The sequence below is a fragment of the Ruditapes philippinarum genome, unplaced genomic scaffold, assembly GCF_026571515.1.
Source record: "Ruditapes philippinarum isolate M1 unplaced genomic scaffold, ASM2657151v2 ctg2649_1_1_1_1, whole genome shotgun sequence".
In the NCBI taxonomy this organism is placed as follows: Eukaryota; Metazoa; Mollusca; class Bivalvia; order Venerida; family Veneridae; genus Ruditapes; species Ruditapes philippinarum.
Window position 1 is genome coordinate 209359 of NW_026854185.1, and position 19539 is coordinate 228897.

The 19539-nt window shown below is 31.9% G+C and overlaps 1 protein-coding gene across 1 annotated transcript in view; it reads right to left on the minus strand.

Annotated features, from left to right (window-relative positions):
- The window catches only part of LOC132739311 (tyrosine-protein kinase Fer-like), a 61999-nt gene extending 42516 nt beyond the window's left edge, over positions 1-19483 (minus strand). Inside the window, exons 1-9 of the mRNA XM_060726997.1 lie at positions 19388-19483; positions 19031-19127; positions 10648-10840; positions 9842-9982; positions 8232-8354; positions 7459-7596; positions 5680-5854; positions 3053-3238; positions 2000-2203 (exon numbers count right to left, since the gene is read on the minus strand). Coding sequence (XP_060582980.1) covers positions 2000-2203; positions 3053-3238; positions 5680-5854; positions 7459-7596; positions 8232-8354; positions 9842-9982; positions 10648-10840; positions 19031-19127; positions 19388-19483 — 1353 coding nt within the window. The remainder of the gene's footprint in view (positions 1-1999; positions 2204-3052; positions 3239-5679; positions 5855-7458; positions 7597-8231; positions 8355-9841; positions 9983-10647; positions 10841-19030; positions 19128-19387) is intronic.
- Positions 19484-19539: the final 56 nt, after the last annotated feature.

The following is a 19539-nucleotide window of genomic DNA, read 5'->3' on the forward strand; positions in this document are numbered from 1 at the left end:
CTAGTTATTGTCCGGAAACCATTTTTCTATTTTTAGTAACACTGTAACGGTGACCTTGACCCTAGGGGGTCCCAAATGCAATACCAACCCAGGTCTTCATATAAGCTTCCTATACACCAAATTAGATTACAATATCTCATTCCAAACTCTAGTTATTGTCTGGAAACCATTTTTCTATTTTTCTTAACGGTGATCTTGACCCAAGGGGGCCCAAATGCAATACCTACCAAGGTCTTCATATAAGCTTGCTATACACCAAGTTTGATAACAATATCTCATTCCTAACTCTAGTTATTGTCCAGAAACCATTTTTCTATTTTTCTTAGCGGTGACCTTGACCTTGACCCCAGGGGCTCCAAATACAATATCAACCCAGGTCTTCATATTAGCTTGCTATACACCAAGTTTGATTACAGTATCTCATTCCTAAGTCAAGTTATTGTCTGGAAACCATTTTTCTATTTTTAGTAACAGTGACCTTGACCCCATGGGGTCCAAATGCAATACCAACCAGAGTTTCTTCATATAAGCTTGCTATACGCCAAGTTTGATAACAATATCTCATTCCTAACTCTAGTTATTGTACGGAAACCATTTTTCTATTTTTAGTAACAGTGACCTTGACCTTGACCCCAGGGGGTCCAAATGCAATACTAATCAGAGTTTCCACATAAGGTTGCTATATACCAAGTTTGATTACAATACCTCATTCCAAACTCTAGTTATCGTCCGGAAACCATGATGTGGACCGACCGTCCGGAAACCATGATGTGGACCGACCAACGGACTGAGATGACTCCTATATACCCCCCCGGACTGAGATGACTCCTATATACCCCCCTGACGGACTGAGCTGACTCCTATATACACCCCCTAACCTTCGTTTGTGGGGGTATAATAACCACACACAGAAGCTTCTAAGTATGCCCTATCATACAGGCAGCCAAAAATACCTCAATCAATGAGGTCTCATATGATGGGTCCCTGATCATCTGACAACTTGAAATATATATATTTGTAAATATAATAAAAAAAATAAAGTTTTAATGTAAGCAAAATATCTAAAATATGTTTCAATTATTGTTCTCTTTAATACTGATATTCAAAAAATACAGCCAGATTTTTTTTTAAATCTTAGAATATCAAGAAATTAACATATGTACTTCTTCCTATTACCTCCCTTTATTTTTAAAAGAAAATAAAAACAAATTTATTAATAAACAAATTCATTTTATGAAAAATAATTAGAAAAGGTGTAAACAATTACAAGTTAGGTGAAATGTACATTTTTCAAAAAGAAAAACAACAGAATAATTGTTTTTATAAAAAATGAATCATAATCATTATCATTATCAAGGCTGACAAAATTATTTATAAAAATAATATGTATGTTGACTGAGAGATTAGCCTTGAATAATTAACTAATATAGCCTATAAGTTTTTTTCCATTGAAATCGTAGCTTTTTTCAAATTTTGAAAGAACTTATTTTAGTAAATCAGCTTTAATCAACCAGTGCTACTATCCAGGTTATATCAAATTGAAATGATTTATCGACGTCAATGTTATTCCCGTTTTTCAGTAAGTGTGTCTTGGAGGCGCAGCTACAGGAAAATTCATTTTTTGTTTGTTTACATTAGCGAGTTGAATGTGTAATACCTTTGGGGAGATAATAAACCGAAACTGAAAATTTCATATTTTCAAAGTGAAAGGGGCATAACTCTGCCAAAAATCATCGGACCATGACCAAATTGTAACTTGACCTGAATTTTCTTATGATATATCCATATGTCAAATTTGAGTTGAATGTGTGCAACGGTTACTAAGATAATGAACGAAAATTGATGATGACGGGATGACGGAAGGACAGATTGACAGAATGACGGAACAGGGTAAAACGTTATCCCCCAGCCATTATATAGCGGGCGGGGGCATAAAAAAACCCTGGTCAAGTCCCTTTAAAGGTTAAAATATAAGGCAAACAGGATTAAAGCAATATACCTCCTGAAACTGTATGATGAAATGACGGTATCCCTGCCAGTAGGCCGACAGTACATATTGCGTTTCATTGGTACGTTTATTCTTGCTCTCTCGCACCAGGAAATCGCCGTCGTCTGACAGCAGACGCTGAACTTCCTCTCGCGGTAAAACTCCGTGGAACCATTCTTCATCTTCTAACTTTTTAGCAGGTGATGCTGAACAAGACTGTAATATATATACTTAACTTATACACAGCACTAAAATAGAAGTATTTCAATTAACACAGCACTAAAATACAAGTATTTCAAATAACACAGCACTAAAATACAAGTATTTCAATTAACACAGCACTGAAATATTCATCTACACAGTACTGAAGTATAAATACATTCATTCCTTCCTTCTTTCCTTTCTTTCTTCCTTCATTCCTTCCTTCCTTACTTTCGTCATTCATTCATTCATTCATTCACACATTATTGATATATTTATTTACACAGCATTATTTTCGACTTTAACCAAAATATGCATCACACAGTATTAAAATTTGCATTAAGCAAAATACACAGCAACAAAATTACATAATCTTTACTTACACAGCATCGAAATATGCAATTCTATCACACAGCACTAAACTATGCATTATGTATACATAGAAATGAGTAAATGTATGCATAACCTAACAAAGCACTATGATAATCAATTCATTTTACCCAGCACTGGAAATAAATGTCTACAACATATTAACACAGTACTCATTTATTATAATTTACATGCATCTTTGTAGAAGTTATGGCAATGAAAATATAATAAATATACACAGTATAATTAAAACCACTCTATAGGTCATATTGAAACTTTTTAGCTATACTAGTTTAAACCAGATCTTAGGTGCCCCATTGTGTGCATAATTTCAGGCACAAAACTAGCAAATGAATAGAATCGAACCACCAACATTCTGTAAACTAGCTGGATAGCTATTTCCTATGAAGGAACCTGAAGTGTTTTTCAAACGGGATTCAAACCCAACTGAGACAAACATAATATGAGTGTATACAAGGAATGTCATGAACGTACCGCAAAACCGGAATCCACACTGGAAGAAGGGTGTGTTTCTTGTTGTTCGTAATTTTGTGGACCGTCTTCTTTCTGTCCGTTCTCTATCTGGCTTTTTTCCCGCATCAATCTTAAAGGGTTCATCTTCTTGAGATTTTTAAACATTTTCAATTTACTATTCTTCTCGTCACCGCCACTGTGAGTGGACTGAAAAAAAATGTTAAAAAGTTTAAACATTTAAAGACAAAAAACATCGCAATGTGTTGAAACCAGGTTTTCAGCAAAAACATTTCACTGAAGGTTTTTGCTTAGAAAACATTGTTCACTATTTATTCCATAAAACAAAAAAAGCAAAGGGCCTTAATAAGGTCAAATGTTCACTATATATTCCATACCGGTATAAGAAAAACACAACAAAGGGCCATAAAAAGGTCAATAATTATCAAATCACAAAACCCCGACTACATGCGCAAGGGCACTTGATGACAAAGCTTCTGTGAAAGTTTCCTCAAAATCCCTTGAGAAATGTAGGAGGAGTTGCGCACAGAATAAATTGTTTACGCCCGCCCTCCTGTCCGCCCAGCGACATACCTCAATCTCATAACCAGTTTTATTCCTTCTGAAAACCTGGTTAAAAATCCACATAGGACTGATGACTTGACCTCACTTGGAATATTTTTTTTTCAAGATTTGTTAAACCAATTGACGACTGTCTGGACCAATTAACTTGTGTGAAAATTTTCAAGTCATTCCATTGCCCCATTTTTTAAGAATAATTAGTTAATTATGCAAAATGACCGGTTTTTCATGCATTTTCCGGCAAAGAATTGCACAAAAATCAATTTTCAATTTAGGTTTAAGAATATTTCCTTGTTATCCTTTGCTTTAAGAGATTTACTTGATATTTGTAAGATTTTCAAATTTTATATTTTTAGGCCTTTGGTGTTCCTTTAACCTGCAGGAAACAGAAGGGACAGTCTAACCAGACCCTTTGCTATTTGTAGCTCACTATTTGCTTTTTGATACTGAAATTCGTTAAACTACAAATAAACTGTTCCAGATTCTTGCTATAACAAATGTTACTTTAAACAAGAGCTGTCAGTAAGACAGCGTGCTCGACTATTCTCAGTGCTTGATAGAGAAACAAGAGCCTGGATAATGTAGATTTGTCCAAGTTCAACAAGGGTCATTATCCAAAATCCATGTTAGAGTTATGGGCCTTGCACAGTGACTACCTGTGATTTCAAATAAGAATGTAAAAAAAATTCAACCCATCCCCTTCTTTCGATTTGGAGATACCAATTTTGCAGGCAAAAGTTTAACCAAAGTGTGATGGCCATGCCGATGATGATAACGACGCCAACGTGAGTACAATTGCTCTTCCTATTTTATGAGAAGTTGAGCTAAAAGTAATTGTGCAGTAATTTGTTTGTTTGTTTCATTTTACGCCTTTTCCCAACAGTATTTCAGTCATATAGGCGGGTAGTTTCCTAACCATCGTTCCTGGTGAGTTAAACCAGTACTAGACTACCTTCCTCCATGCTAAACTACCAGAGCATCTCTCGGGGATCGAACCCACGCCAGAGAGGTAACTGGATTAGAAGGGGAGATGCTGATCCTGGCCCGGCTTTCACTAACGTTCTCAAACTGAGATAAATCTCAACTTGAGATTGTCTCAATATTGACTGAGATTTTATCTCACTTGAGAAAACTCTCAAGTTGGCTTTCACTAAACTTTTTCTCAACAGTTGAGATTTTTCTCAACTGAGACTGTTGTTTTTTTTTCTCAAGACATAAGCGCTATCTTAATGTACATTGTTGATGGGCTTCTATGACTAAAACATAGAGTGTTCCTTTTTGTTACGTAGTATATCATGTATATATTAATATAGTTGCTGTTTTGATGTAAGATGACGCAACAGGGAAATGTTTTGTATATTTATTACATTAAGAAGATCTATATTTTTTTGTTTTATTTAAAAAGAACAACAACAAGAAACAATGACAAAAAAAAACAAAAAGCAATTGCAAATGTGTGAATATTTGAATGCTTACATGTATGAAAATGAGTTATCAAGAATGAATGTACATCAAAAGAAAACAACATCATTTTTAGTATGATTATTGTGACGTCATAATTTCATGACGTCATGAATTAGAGCGCATGATGTCACCCACAATAATCAGTCAATATATTACTAAATATATGAAAATCATAGGAATTTAATTGCCAAAAAGGTCAAATTATGTTTATTTATCAAAATAACCATGCAAAAAGTAAAAATACCCCTAAAAATAATAATTTAGCTTCACTGAGACATAATCTGAGACAGCCAAACCTTGTCTCAATATATCTGAGAAAAATCTCAAATCTTAAGTTGAGATTTTTCTCAATATTTTTTAGTGAAAGCCAAACTGAGAAAAATCTCAATCTCAATTTCTGATTTGAGAAAAATCTCAGATTTGAGCTGAGATTTTTACTTTGAGAATGTTAGTGAAAGCCGGGCCTGATCTTTTGTTAGTGAACACGGGGCCTGGGGATCGAACCAACGCCAGAGAGGTAACTGGATAAGAAAACATCGACTCTAATGCCTCAACTACGGAGGCCGTAATTCGTACAAAAATGTCATGACAACAGTAAAACATACCACATTGTCTAGGGAAATATCTGGTATATCGAGAGCTGCCGGAGGCGTGCCATCACCTAATTTATTTAGCGGTTCTTCGATTATCTTGATAAGATCAGCTTTCGTTGCCATGTTACTTTCCAGCTCGGCTATCTTTTTCTTCAGCTCCTCAAACTGTTTACGCTTCTCAAGGTACCTGCGATACAAAAATTAAAATGTTAAAAAAATTTTTTTAAAAAAGAACTTGAAGTTACATGCCTCCAAATGAGCCAAAAATATTTCAAGACGATTAAACTTGAGAAAGATGTACGATGATTTTATAAAAGTAATTAGTTATATAATAATTAACATATTATGTACAATTAATGATCCTTTTTGCAGTATTTATCACAATATATCTACTACGTTACTAAAGCAATAAGGCATATTGCTTGCTAATTTTGACCTCTTTTAGATGATTTACATATATTGTAAGTGCTGATTGCAATACGGAAACTAATTTCTTTGTTCACTTCACAACATTTTACTTTTGAGTTCATTTTCAATTTTTTAAATAAAAACAGACATGCCACTTTAAGCCTAACTATGCTAATTATCTTAAATTGACATGTCCTTTTTTTCAACCTTGACAAAATCATTCATCAAACTTAGGTAAAATCTAAAAATATGGACTGAATAAATACTTTTGTACACATGGGTGAAAGTTCAAAATTTCTGAAAACCTGAAAACCCTGAAATAAGCATTACATGTATTTTAATTAGATTTATATAGTTAAAGAGTGTTTCCAGAAGTATAAAAAGCCTGATCTTCAGGCAAATTCTGAAAACTTGTACCCATGTGCCTGTTGATATTTTTATATATCTTGGGGTAGCAAATCAGTTTATTAACCTTTTCTTCCTACATGTAACAGCCATAGTATACAACATAGTGAAACTTTAAAACAGGAAGTAAAATGAAATAAACATGAAAAGTTCGATAAATTACACAATAATTGTTTTCTAAAATTTAGCAATTGATCCATGTTTTGATCTTGATCTAAAAATATGTTTATGGTCTATTTTTAATTTTCCTTGTGATCATTCGTAGGCAGATAATAAAACAAAAATAAAGCAATTGATCCAAGTTTTGACATTGATCCAAAAAAAAGATTAATTGTTTGTTTTTAATTTTCCCTGAGTTTATCTGATAAAAATTGTTCTTAATGTTACCTCAAAACAAGGCATTTTGTTTTAAAATTTACTTCACAACAGCAAAAGACCAGCATTACTTTGGACTACTCTTTTTATTTTTTCAAAACCTTCTATACTCCCTATTTTGGATCAGTAGGCAAGAATGTATATATTGTAAACAGGGGATTGGTGCCCTCCTTTAACTTATATTTTTTGTTTACTTTCAAGAAATTATGCCAGAGGTGAAGAGAAAAAAACAAACATTGAGGAAGGGGAATGTTGCCAAAATTTTATCCTACTCCCCATTCCCGCCCCCACACAAAAATACTGTTCCAATCCCAAACAAAAATACTGTCCTTGCACCCCCACCCCAAACACAAATTTGTTCCCTATCCCATACAAAAATACTGTCCTTGCACCCCCCCCCTACCCCCAACAAAAATTCCTCCCCTATCCCATACAAAAATATTGTCCTTGACCCACCACAAAAATTCCTTTCCTATCCCATACAAAAATACTGTCCGTGCAACCCCCCATCCCCCGCAAAATTCCTTCCCTATCCAATAAAAAAAATGCTGTACTTGGCACCCCGAAAATATTATCTCTGCTCCACACAAATACTACACTTACTCAGACATTTCTTCATGAGACAACTTTGACATGTCCTTACGTAGATCCCTTACTCTGTCTGCCGACGTTTTTTTTTCCGATTCTAAATCTTGTAGCTGTTTCTTTATACTATCTATTTCTTCGGACAGTGTTTGTTTTCTGCAATAATTTTCAATAAAACACAAATGAGCCGCGTCACAACAAAACCAACATAATGCGTTTGCGACCAGCATGGATCCAGACCAGCCTGCGTATTTGCGCAGTCTGATCAGGATCCATGCTGTTCGCTTACAATCCCTATTACAAGTAGAGAAACTGATAGCGAACAGCATGGATCCTGATCAGACTGCACAAACGCGCAGGCAAGTCTGGATCCATGCTGATCGCAAACCCATTATGTTGGTTTTGTCATGACACGGCTCAAATCATAATTAAAACATGCTTCATACTAATACCCTATAAAACATACAGGACAGTCAAATGCATATGTCACAAGGATGATATTAACAACTTGGTGTACGGCAATTGTGTCAACAGATTTTTCAAAATGTACAAACTATAATCTACTTTAAGCTTCTTTTTCAATTTAAACAGTCTTTATTTTGTGTATGAAAAGAAAAAGAATATTATATTTGAATATGTTCAATACTGAATTTATTAAATTTGATTAATAAAATAATATTACGCTCCCTAGAGGCTCGTGTATCTCTTTATTCAGCTTGTTCAATAAATTCAGTAAATGCAATATTGTCTATATATATATACACATGTAAACATTACAGAAAAATACATACTGTGATTCCAGTGATTCTTGTGTAAAATCGTCAACAGCGAGACGGTTCGGTACTAATGTTCCCTGATAATCGTCTAGTATTTTACCATCAAAGTCTATTGTCACTGGTGTAAATGGGTCCGATCTGTAACGTACCGATGAGATAATTAGAGTTAGTAAAAATATCTATATCAAGACAGGCATCATTTTCCCTTTCATTTACAAAAGGGTACAAGTATCAACTAATTTGGGAATTCTTTTTTTCCTACTGGGATTCTTAAATTTCACATCCCCAAACTTCACATACGTAAGGTTTAAATTAAAGGGACATTATGCCTCAGAAATCCATATTTGTTAAATACTTTACAAATGTCAAACATGGGTGTAGTAATGTTTTAATAATGGATTTTAGAGCACGTAATATATTTAACAGCTGAGGAAAGTAGCATTGATTTTGCAGTAACATATTGAAAAGATAGCAAAATGTAAACAATTTAGTATGCATACTCCATGTATTTTTTTTTTTTTTTTTTTACTTTATGTATATAGAAATAGTTATGTAACAATCTATTTTTAGCACCAGTGTCCCTGATTTTGACATATTTTATCACTATTTATAATCTATTTCTATCATGTGGTAACATCTTTGTTATATAAAAGTTTCATGTTTCATTCAGGAAGTAAATAAGCATATTAAAATTACATCTACAATTATCTACCACTATAAATAACACAGTTTTATATATAACTGTATTAATATGAAATCAGATATACCCCTAATCAGCATGACTTCCTAACATAGCTTCAGAATATTTACAACTTCCTAGTTTTTCTATAAAATTAGAGGCTTAAATTACCAAAATAGGAACATGTAAACCTTGAAGACTCTGTTTGTATAATAGAAATATAACAAACAAATCTTAAAGACATATCACCAGCTTCTGCTTGGTTCAAAAATGATGTAACTCCTTTTTATATGTCATATGAGATACAGCCATATTGCACAAAGCCTTCGATATAGCATAATTATTTTACCTATATAAATTATATATTAAGGTGTATTCTTTTTTATTCTTATCATTTTTGTAAATACCACCACTTATTTTGGATTTTGTAAAAAATGTCTTATAAATTGCCTCAGTCATGAGTTTTTGATAGTAAGAATTATCCTAAAATTAAGTAACATTGCAAAAGTTCAAAATCTTACATATATATTGTACAGATTTTTTTTTTTGAAAAGTCGGAGAGGCAAAAATAAATCTCTTGAGTTGGAATGTAACAAAAGCTGCTAGTAGAACAGCATGCTAGACTATTCTAAGAACTTGAAAGTAAGAAAAGAGGCATCACTCTGTAATAAAGGTAACTCAATTATGGGGCCTATACTAATTATGTTAGATAATCATAGGGAACAAAAGTGTGAAGTTTCCACCAATTTCCTTTAGTAGTTTTGGAGATACTAACTTACACGAAAAATCTAACCAAAGTATGCCGGCGGCACAAATGCCAATGTCTGGGTGAGCATAAAAACGGCTCTTACTCTTTGAATAGTCGAGCTAAAATTAAGGGACTTTAGGGAGACCCGAAATGGAACAATTTTTTTTTGGCTTGGCATTATGGGAAAACTAATCATACTTGTATTTAACGGCAAAATCCTCTGTATATTCTTTCTCAGGTACGATGTCTTGTACGGCATTTTCTATAGACTGGTAGGCAGCGATATGATCTTTTGTAGAGAATGTTGTCAAACTCTGGAACTCTTCTAGAAAATCTTTGCTGAAATAATTAAAGTTATATTTTAGATAGTTTAATTATTTGTGTAACACAGGCCTCATGCCCAAATTTCAACAAAATACATCAATCAAAATACAAAATTAATGTTTTCATTTTTAAAATGTTTAACATGTTAAACACAAACAAACTTTTACTGTTTCACAGTAGACTTTTTAATACTTTTACTGTTTCACAGTAGACTATCTGTCACAATATAATTTTTCCAACCTGTTGCCCTCATCTTCAAAGCTGTAATTGTAAAAGTTTGTTTGTTCCTCCGGATAAGCTGGGTAAAAACCAAACTATTCTTAATTCCAGAGTAAGTCTAATACTGCCTTAAAGCAGGGGCAGCAAAATCAATTGTCCATATTGCCAAGGTTATCCCAGAGCTTGTATGGACAAGTGGAAATTTTCAAGAATTTACTGTATAGCTGTTATACGGTCAAGTTAAGAAATGCTTCAGAGAAAAATGGACTAGTAAGTCAAAATCAGATTTTGCTGGCCCTGGTTAAGGTGGCAATATATCTTCCAAGTAAACTTTGTTTGTACCCTCGGATTTGAGAGCAAAAACCCAAAATATTCTTAATTCCGGAGTAAGTTTATTACTGCACTAAAGTGACATTATATATTTTCCTAATAATTAAACATGTTAAAAAAATGTGTGTTACCATTGTTGAACAAGTATCTCTTGGTTGGCCTGGTGATGGTCCAGGAAATATGGTAAAGTTTTGTTGCTATAATGTTCTTGATGGCTCTTTAGTTCACATAGCGAGAGAATGTATTTGTTATGTAGTTTGTGTAACTTCACACTAGCCTGTACATAGCTCTGTTTGGCACTTTCTAGCTTGTTCCCGGCTTTACCTTCAAACATGTAAATGTCTTAAAATGTATACATCAATAACTTATCTACCTATCAAAAACAGTTCATTTTTTTCTTTTTTAAGTCATTCACAATTTTTTAATTTGTTCCCAGCTCTACCTACAGAGAGAAACAATACATATAGTTCTGTTCTGCACTTTCCAACTTGTTCCCAGCTTTACCTTCAAGTAGAAAGCATATAAAGTTCATTTACATTTTTTTTTAAAAATTGTTTCCCAATTTTAAAGAATACACCTAGTCCTAGTTCTGTTTTGTGCTTTCTAAATCATTCACATTTTCCACATTTTTAACCTTCAAGTAGAAAGCAAACAAATTGTCATAATTTACACCTTTTTACTTGTTCTGGCTTTTACCCCTCAAACATTAAATTTTTTATCTTTTTTTCTTCTTTTTTCCCCCCAAGTTTTACCTACAAACAAAAACATTACACCTAGTTCTATTTTGCACTTTCTAAATCATTCAAATTTTTTTCTAAACATGTTACCAGCTCTACCTACAAATGGAAAGAGTATTATGAATATTTTTATTTCACTGTTACTAACAGGATGAACACAAATTTTCATAATTTTACAGTTCTGAAATTTATTCCCAGCTTTTCCTACAAACATAATTTACATAAAGCATACAAATATTTCTATTTTGGCACATTCATACTTGTTCCAGGCTTTACTTGCACACATAAAAAACATATAAAAAGCTCTGGTTCCCATTGACTTGTTCTGGGCATTTATACCTAGAAACAGACAGATAAACACATAGTTCTGTTTTGCACACTTCAACTTGTTCCCTGTTTTACCTGGAGCTCAAAAGGTCCAGGTTCAAGCATTAAAAAGCTATCTTGATTAATTTTTTTTTCAACTAAAAACCTCTTGTTAAATCTTTCTTTTATTTCTTTATAAGAACATATCTAAAATCATCTATTCTTCTATAGTTATAATACAATTTGTTATAACATAATATATAAGATAACAATATATGGTAGATATTTATTTGCAGAAGTTTACATACAACATACAAAGATTACACAAACAAGAGAGCCACAATGGCTCTGAATCGCTCACCAGAGGACATGGTTTACATGGATAAGATTTAATTACCAGTATATTCCTTGTTCATCAGACAGGATTGATTACAAGCAATTTTTGTAAAGGACTACCTAATGATCATTGCTGTACAGTTTCATCAAAATCTGCCAAATAGCTTGAGAAGATGTCATTTAAAGGTTTTTTTTTATTTTCAGATCTGCAGGCTTTCAAGTGGCCAATAACAAAAAAGTAGGGATAAAAGTAGGAAATTAAAAAAGTAAGGAAAAGTAAGGATTTTCAGAGCCCAAAAGTAGGGAAAGAAGGACTCTCTACTCACCTATTTTCCAAAGTTGATGCAAAAGCAAATACAGACCCTTATCAGCTAATATCCATGACATTTTCTTCATTTAGGAAACCAGTCACCAGTGTCTGGACATGAACCTGGAATTGGTATTTTTTGTATTAGATCCAATTCCAAACAATAAATATGTCAGAATACAGACTATTAGTGACATTAAACATTAAGTTAGCATGTTTTTTGTACACAGACTAGAAACAGGAAATGTGTTAAAACCTTATTTAAGATAGAATGGTTGTTAAAAAATACAAGCAAGAAAAATGTTATTTGCAAAAACATGGCTAGCATAATATGTGAAACACAGACTAGAACAAGGATAGGTGTTAAAACATGATTTTTTAACTAGCATTATAACACACTAGAAAAGGAAAAGGAATAAATGTAAAAAAGGCAAAGGTTTACTAGCATCCTAGATATGCATGGAGTTTACATGGGCATGCAAAATAGATACATGTACTTGTAAAAACCAAAAGTAAATTTTAAGATATATACACAAGCAGTTAGTATGCAAAGTTAGTACATGCAAAACTGACAAATCAAAGCAAGAGTTTACGCTTCATAATGTATTAATTGCAGAACTATAGATAATAGTATAGTAAAGCCTGCTACCAAATAAATAGATGCACACAACTACAGAGCAAAGCATATACATTAACATGCATTGTCCATGTGGCATTGTGAAGTTAATTTTTATAAATTAATGGACCTGAAATAATAAATTGTTAGTAAAATGGAATTTAAAAAAAACTTAATGACACTTAATTACGAGAAATGTAAGTAGGTCTCAGATAAATGAGTATTTATGCCATATTATATATATATATATTTCAAGATAGAGAGCAAAAACTTTGGATGTAACAACAATCTCTCACATCTTTAATGGTTATTACTAATAATTGGCACACTGAAAGCCTAAACACACAGTTAGTTATTCTTAAATTATCTGTTATAAGATAAAGATTCCTAATCCCCTACCATATTAAAGCTATCAAATTCTATCTAATTAAAGCATACATGTTTTTCAGAAACACTCACTACATTTTTCCAGTATCTTTCATTCAATGAAAATTCAAGACAAAATGATCACAGTGAGCAACTTCAATACTTGCCAATATGCCAAACATTGCCTAAAATCTATATATGCTCAAAGATGTTGGCATGTATTGTCCCTTAGCATAAGTATCATTGGGAAACAATTGAGAAGCTAGTCTGTGTACAAAAACATATCATAATTTTGAAATGAAACAATAGAGAAGCTAGTCTGTATTGTCCCTTAGCATAAGTATCATTGGGAAACAATTGAGAAGCTAGTCTGTGTACAAAAACATATTATAATTTTGAAATGAAACAATTGAGAAGCTAGTCTGTGTACAAAAACATATTATAATTTTGAAATGAAACAATTGAGGAGCTAGTCTGTGCACAAAAACATATTGTAATTTTGAAATGAAACAATTGAGAAGCTAGTCTGTGTACAAAAACATATTATAATTTTGAAATGAAACAATTGAGAAGCTAGTCTGTGTACAAAAACATATTATAATTTTGAAATGAAACAATTGAGAAGCTAGTCTGTGTACAAAAACATATTATAATTTTGAAATGAAACAATTGAGAAGCTAGTCTGTGTACAAAAACATATTATAATTTTGAAATGAAACAATTGAGAAGCTAGTCTGTGTACAAAAACATATTATAATTTTGAAATGAAACAATTGAGAAGCTAGTCTGTGTACAAAAACATATTATAATTTTGAAATGAAACAATTGAGAAGCTAGTCTGTGTACAAAAACATATTATAATTTTGAAATGAAACAATTGAGAAGCTAGTCTGTGTACAAAAAACATATCATAATTTTGAAATGAAACAATTGAGAAGCTAGTCTGTGTACAAAAACATAATATAATTTTGAAATGAAACAATTGAGAAGCTAGTCTGTGTACAAAAACATAAAAAATAATTGAACACTAAGTAATATTTCTTTATAAGCAAACTCACCTAAAGTCGCTGATTCTGCCATGTAAGCTAAAACCATCCTCATCATGGAACCCCTCTTGCACCACTGATGACCTACTTCCATCAACTTTTTCCTACAATTAAACTAGCATCGGATTCTTATTTAATTTAAGATAAAGATTATATCAAAATCAATCTACTACTTATACTGGTTTTTTAATCAATTATCCTCAAGCTTTTTTCTTTAAAAAGTAGGGATAGTAGGGCATTTAAAAAAAAAGTAGGGAAAAGTAGGGGTCAAACAAAAAAAGTAGGGAAAAGTAGGAAAAATAGGAAAAGTAGGGCCCGCTTGAAAGCCTGGATCTGGCAGCCATCTTGTTCAGCAGACCAGAACCGTTTAAACAATTTTTATACAAAACAACCCAAGGGTCATTCCTGCATAGTTTCATCATTTTGAAGGAGCTGTTGTTAAAGTAAAAGTGCTGAATGCCGGACACAGGTGTATCACAATAGCTCACCTTCAGCACTTTGTGCTCTGGTGAGCTAAAAATACAACATGTGTACTTACTTTCGGTACGGCCTTCCGATTTTACAGTAACAAAGAAAAAGAAGAATAACAATAATTATACAAGTAAAATGGTTTCCTGCGGTGAACATTTTAATGATATATATAAAGATATTTCTTTTAACTATTTTCAACATTATTTGGGAGGGGGGGGGGGGTGGAATAAATAAACGTTTTTATCAGGGGTAAAGTTGAATAAACGATCACTATGGAAGAAGGTCTTTGGAAACTGGTGACCATTGAAGACCGGAGAAGGTCGAGCATAAAACAATTATTTCTTTTTAAGAAAATGATTTTAAAAATACACCTTCATTTTATGAATAATTCCGAACAAAAAATAAATAAAGTAAACACACAAGTTTATGCAGAAAATATCTCTATTTATTATGGCTGATGCCACTACGAATATCTTAATTTTGTAGATTTTCAGTATAAACAATTTATTGTTTGTAAAGTTTGAGATAGATATTAAAGAAACATTGATAATTTTCAAACATATCATTCAAGTTTTTTCCAACTTTAACGGTAAAATAATTATAGAAAATTAGAAATAAACACCGATAAACACTTTCAGAACTAGCAGACGACTGGCTATTCATATCAGTAGAATTTCGAGTAAAGATAACGGATTGCGTATCTCACTGTATAAATCGTATGTAAAATGGTCTGACATATGGGAGGTTTAACAAATAATTAAAATACTTTGAAGTCCAAAGATGTGTTGAATTATATACAGTGACGAAGCTAAGATCCAAAGTTTTCTATTGGTGTAATACATTTCAAAATCGGACATTTAATCACAACAAACTAGCGGTTTAAAAACAGCTTATTTAGTATTGTTTTAGCATAAGCGATATCGATTTTACTCGAAGGTAAGGGAAGCAACTCGCATTTTTTCACTCGATATACCTCGGTTATTTATGTAGATCATATTGAAAGTGTTTACAGGTAAATCCGTAACGTACTGGCAAACGGTATTTAGCTAGGGTTTCGAAAAGGTCAATTAACCAATCATGTACGGTTTACAGATCACATGCTCCTCCATGTACCGAAAACAGGTCACGTGCTCCTCCATGCCTCAAAAGTTAAACGCGTACCAATACCCTGTGGTCTCCAGACCGCAGGGAACAAGATAGAATACAAATTTTCTTAACACCTGTAAGTTGGAATTACATAATTTGTATGGCCTAGTTTTATTTGTATTGCCTAGTTTTATTTGTATGCCTAGTTTTATTTGTTTGACCTAGTTTTGAGATAAGTATCAAAATTATGGTCTGTTTCTTAACACTTGAATTTTGTTTGATCATTTTTTTAAATCCTTCGTTTTTAATGTACCATTAAATCTTAAACTATACATTTAGTTCTATATGTACAATAATTGAAAAAATGTTATGGTCACATCATCTGCAGACATAGAACAATCAATCATAATAAATTTCAATATGATAATTCAGTTAATTGTCTAACTGGTGGCAAATAACATTATTATCACATTCTGTTTTTTATAAAACATTTCAGAAAACGACTTGAAGTTTGCATTGTTCACCTTCCCATACCTACTTATCAGTTATAATGAATTTCAAGATTGTTGGTTGGGTCAGATTGGTCTATACTGGTTGCAAATGATTTATACTTTCGGTTCAAGCATGTTACGACTTAACGTAATTGTTCACTTAAGTATGTCTAAAAAAAGTAAAAGTTAGTAACATTGATTGTCATGATGACACTTAAAAAATTTTAATTTTTTTTTTTTATTAAATCGTTACAAAAAATCGTGATCAAAGGATGTAACCATGCATTGTTCACCTTCCAAGATCTACTTATCTTGCCTATAACAGATCTAACGACATTAGTAATTGCTCATCACTAAGCACTTAACAGCAACTAACTGTTTATTATAAACATGACGAGGTCATAGTACGGAATAGCGTACTGTTTTTTATATTATTGTAATGACAAAGTGTCCTCTAAGATCAGGAAGTACATTAAATATCAATTAATTTGGGAAGAGGAAAATAACGTGTAAGCAACCTTTTTTTAGCTTTCTACTTTTTTTAACTGCCTTCCAGATGAGTATGCGGACTTTCCAAAAAAAAAAAAAAAAAAATGAAACCTATAAATAAAACATAAATGTCTTTAAATCTTCAAACTGTTAGCAGCATTTTGTTTGTTTGTTTTTTGTTTGTTTATTTGTTTTTTGTTTGTTTGTTTGTTTTTTAAAAGACACATTATCATTCTGTGATGTGGGACTGATACAAAGTAAAAGAATTGTTCTAAAACGAAAAGACACACTAACGATAGGTAATGTGTGAATAAAACAAAGTATAAGAATCAATGTTACAAGCATACAGTATTACATACATAGATTTTAAAAACAATCTTGAAAAAAAATAAAAAAATAAAATTATAATCAATATTGAAGTTTATATGACAAAACCATGTTCATATTCTATTTTCGAACCCTAGATCAAATGAAGTGTTTTTTTGATATCTACCTAAATGCACTTTTACAAATATAATATCAGACAGCCTATAAAATCTATACTATCAAGTTTATATCGAATATCAAACAATTGTGGCCATTAAATTGCCTACATTCCCCAGCTATCAGTGTATTTTATGACTGAACATACACTGTATTTTAAATATCATATATATTTTATCATATATAAATAACAAACATATTGTCATATTATTCTATAATTATATACATTTTTGAAGTGAAATACAAATGATCAATATTATGTATATCACCACTGTAGTGCTGTAATGGTTTAACTCATATCAAATTATATAAGAAGTTAACCCATTACTGCACTAAGGTGACAATAATGTATTTAATAGTGATCATTTATATCTCGCTTCAAAAAATGTAAATGATTATAGAATAAATAATGTCCTCAATGACACATAGGTCAAGTGGTAGTCCCTTAAATGTTTCCATTACTTTATATTATATTGCTTTTCATCACTGTACATGTATATTTCATTGAACAAAGTACTTGTCACTTACATGTAGATAAATAAATTATTTACATCAATTTACTTTAAACATGTATACAGATTTCAAATAAGATCAACAAATACTTACAACAATTTACAATAAACATGTACAAAAAATGTATACAGATTTCACAGCAAAAATCAGCATTGATAACAAAAAGAAACAAGATTATTCATATTACTGTTGTTCATACAAACACTGTACTCCTCAAATAGGAATTTTGTAAATTTGACCTCAAAAGATCAAGGTCACAATAACATTTTAGCATTTTAAGGTCAAGGTGAAATCAAAGTATGTCAAAAGAAAGATCTTATTTACAGAGATAGTCTATATGGATATGTGGCTTAATCTACTGACTAGTGGCTTGACATCAGCACTAAAGAACACTAAGTTTAGCTAAGGGTGTATAAATTCTTCAGTACTTATTGCTGGATTAAATGGAGCAAATTTCAAAAAACTATCAAAGCAACAGACCAAATTTAGCACTAATTTGCAAATGTGTACAGTTGGTCTGTTTGGTTTTTAGGATGATTCTGACACAGTTTTGGTCATCTCTAGGTGATAGGTCAACCTAACCGGCTTTCCTGGATAACAAACCAGTAACTACAAATTTCTCAGCAAGTGACATGACTACTAATCCAGCATGATATCTGTATCAGATGTGAAAAAACAATTAACTATTTGACTCAATAATTACAGAAAAATTTCACATCAACCCAGGTCACAAGTCCTGTGACCCCAAGGTTTACAAAACCACTGACACTCAAACTTTGCATAAAGTAGTTGTTGTTTTTTTTGAAGAATGAAGGAATTTAATTAAATGACCAACAAATCACTTCAACTTTCGCAAAACTTCTACTTAAAATCTTAAATTACAACCAATTAAAACAAGGAAATTTTACACCAACAGGCAACCAAGTCAATTGGAGAAAATTAAACTTTTACAGACGGAAGTATTACCAAAACATTTTTTTTTTAAATGTTAAAGGTTTGTTTATATTGTCATATGCTATTACTTGTAGAGGAAAAGGTCAAGATGCCCCTCCAGACATTATTACAGAAGTGACTTTCCGCTTTATTTGTGAAGGAAGACCTCAGAGTCCCCTCACATTATTTTAGACACAAGCTTTAATAACCTGAGTAGAACCACCAACCTTATGTAAGCTAGCTGGTTACCTTTCTGACATGAATTTTATAGTTCATAAACCGGGAACCATATATAGAATATTATCGTTTTTGTATGAATTATAAAATAAAATACCTTTTGCATTTGCATCTTCATATTTGGCACGTTCCACTCTTACTTTATCAACACATTTGGTGTAATCAAGTTTGTTTTTCTGGACCTCATCTTTGATCTGTAAAATATTTACACCAAATTGTAAAAGGGGACATAAATTAAACAAAATTTTAAATTTTCTTGAATGATAAAGAAATAAATAAATACCAAAAAAAAAAAATTATTCAATCAATCAAATTCTAACGTACATGATTGTACTAAAATAACAGCAAATCCATTAAATTCCTTTTCGGTTTTATTGGAAAATCAATCAATCAATCAATCAATTACTCAGTAATTTTTCAAAAAAAACATCAATACAACTTTTCTTTTACTAACTCGTGTAAATTCCTTCTCCAACCTATTTCTTTCATCTTCGTACGATTTTCTAGCTGCTTTCTTGTCACTTAAATAACTGTCGTTATTTTTCTCCATAACTTTAAGTAGTTAGACCATCTACACCTAAATTGAAGTAACTTCTACTAACTTGT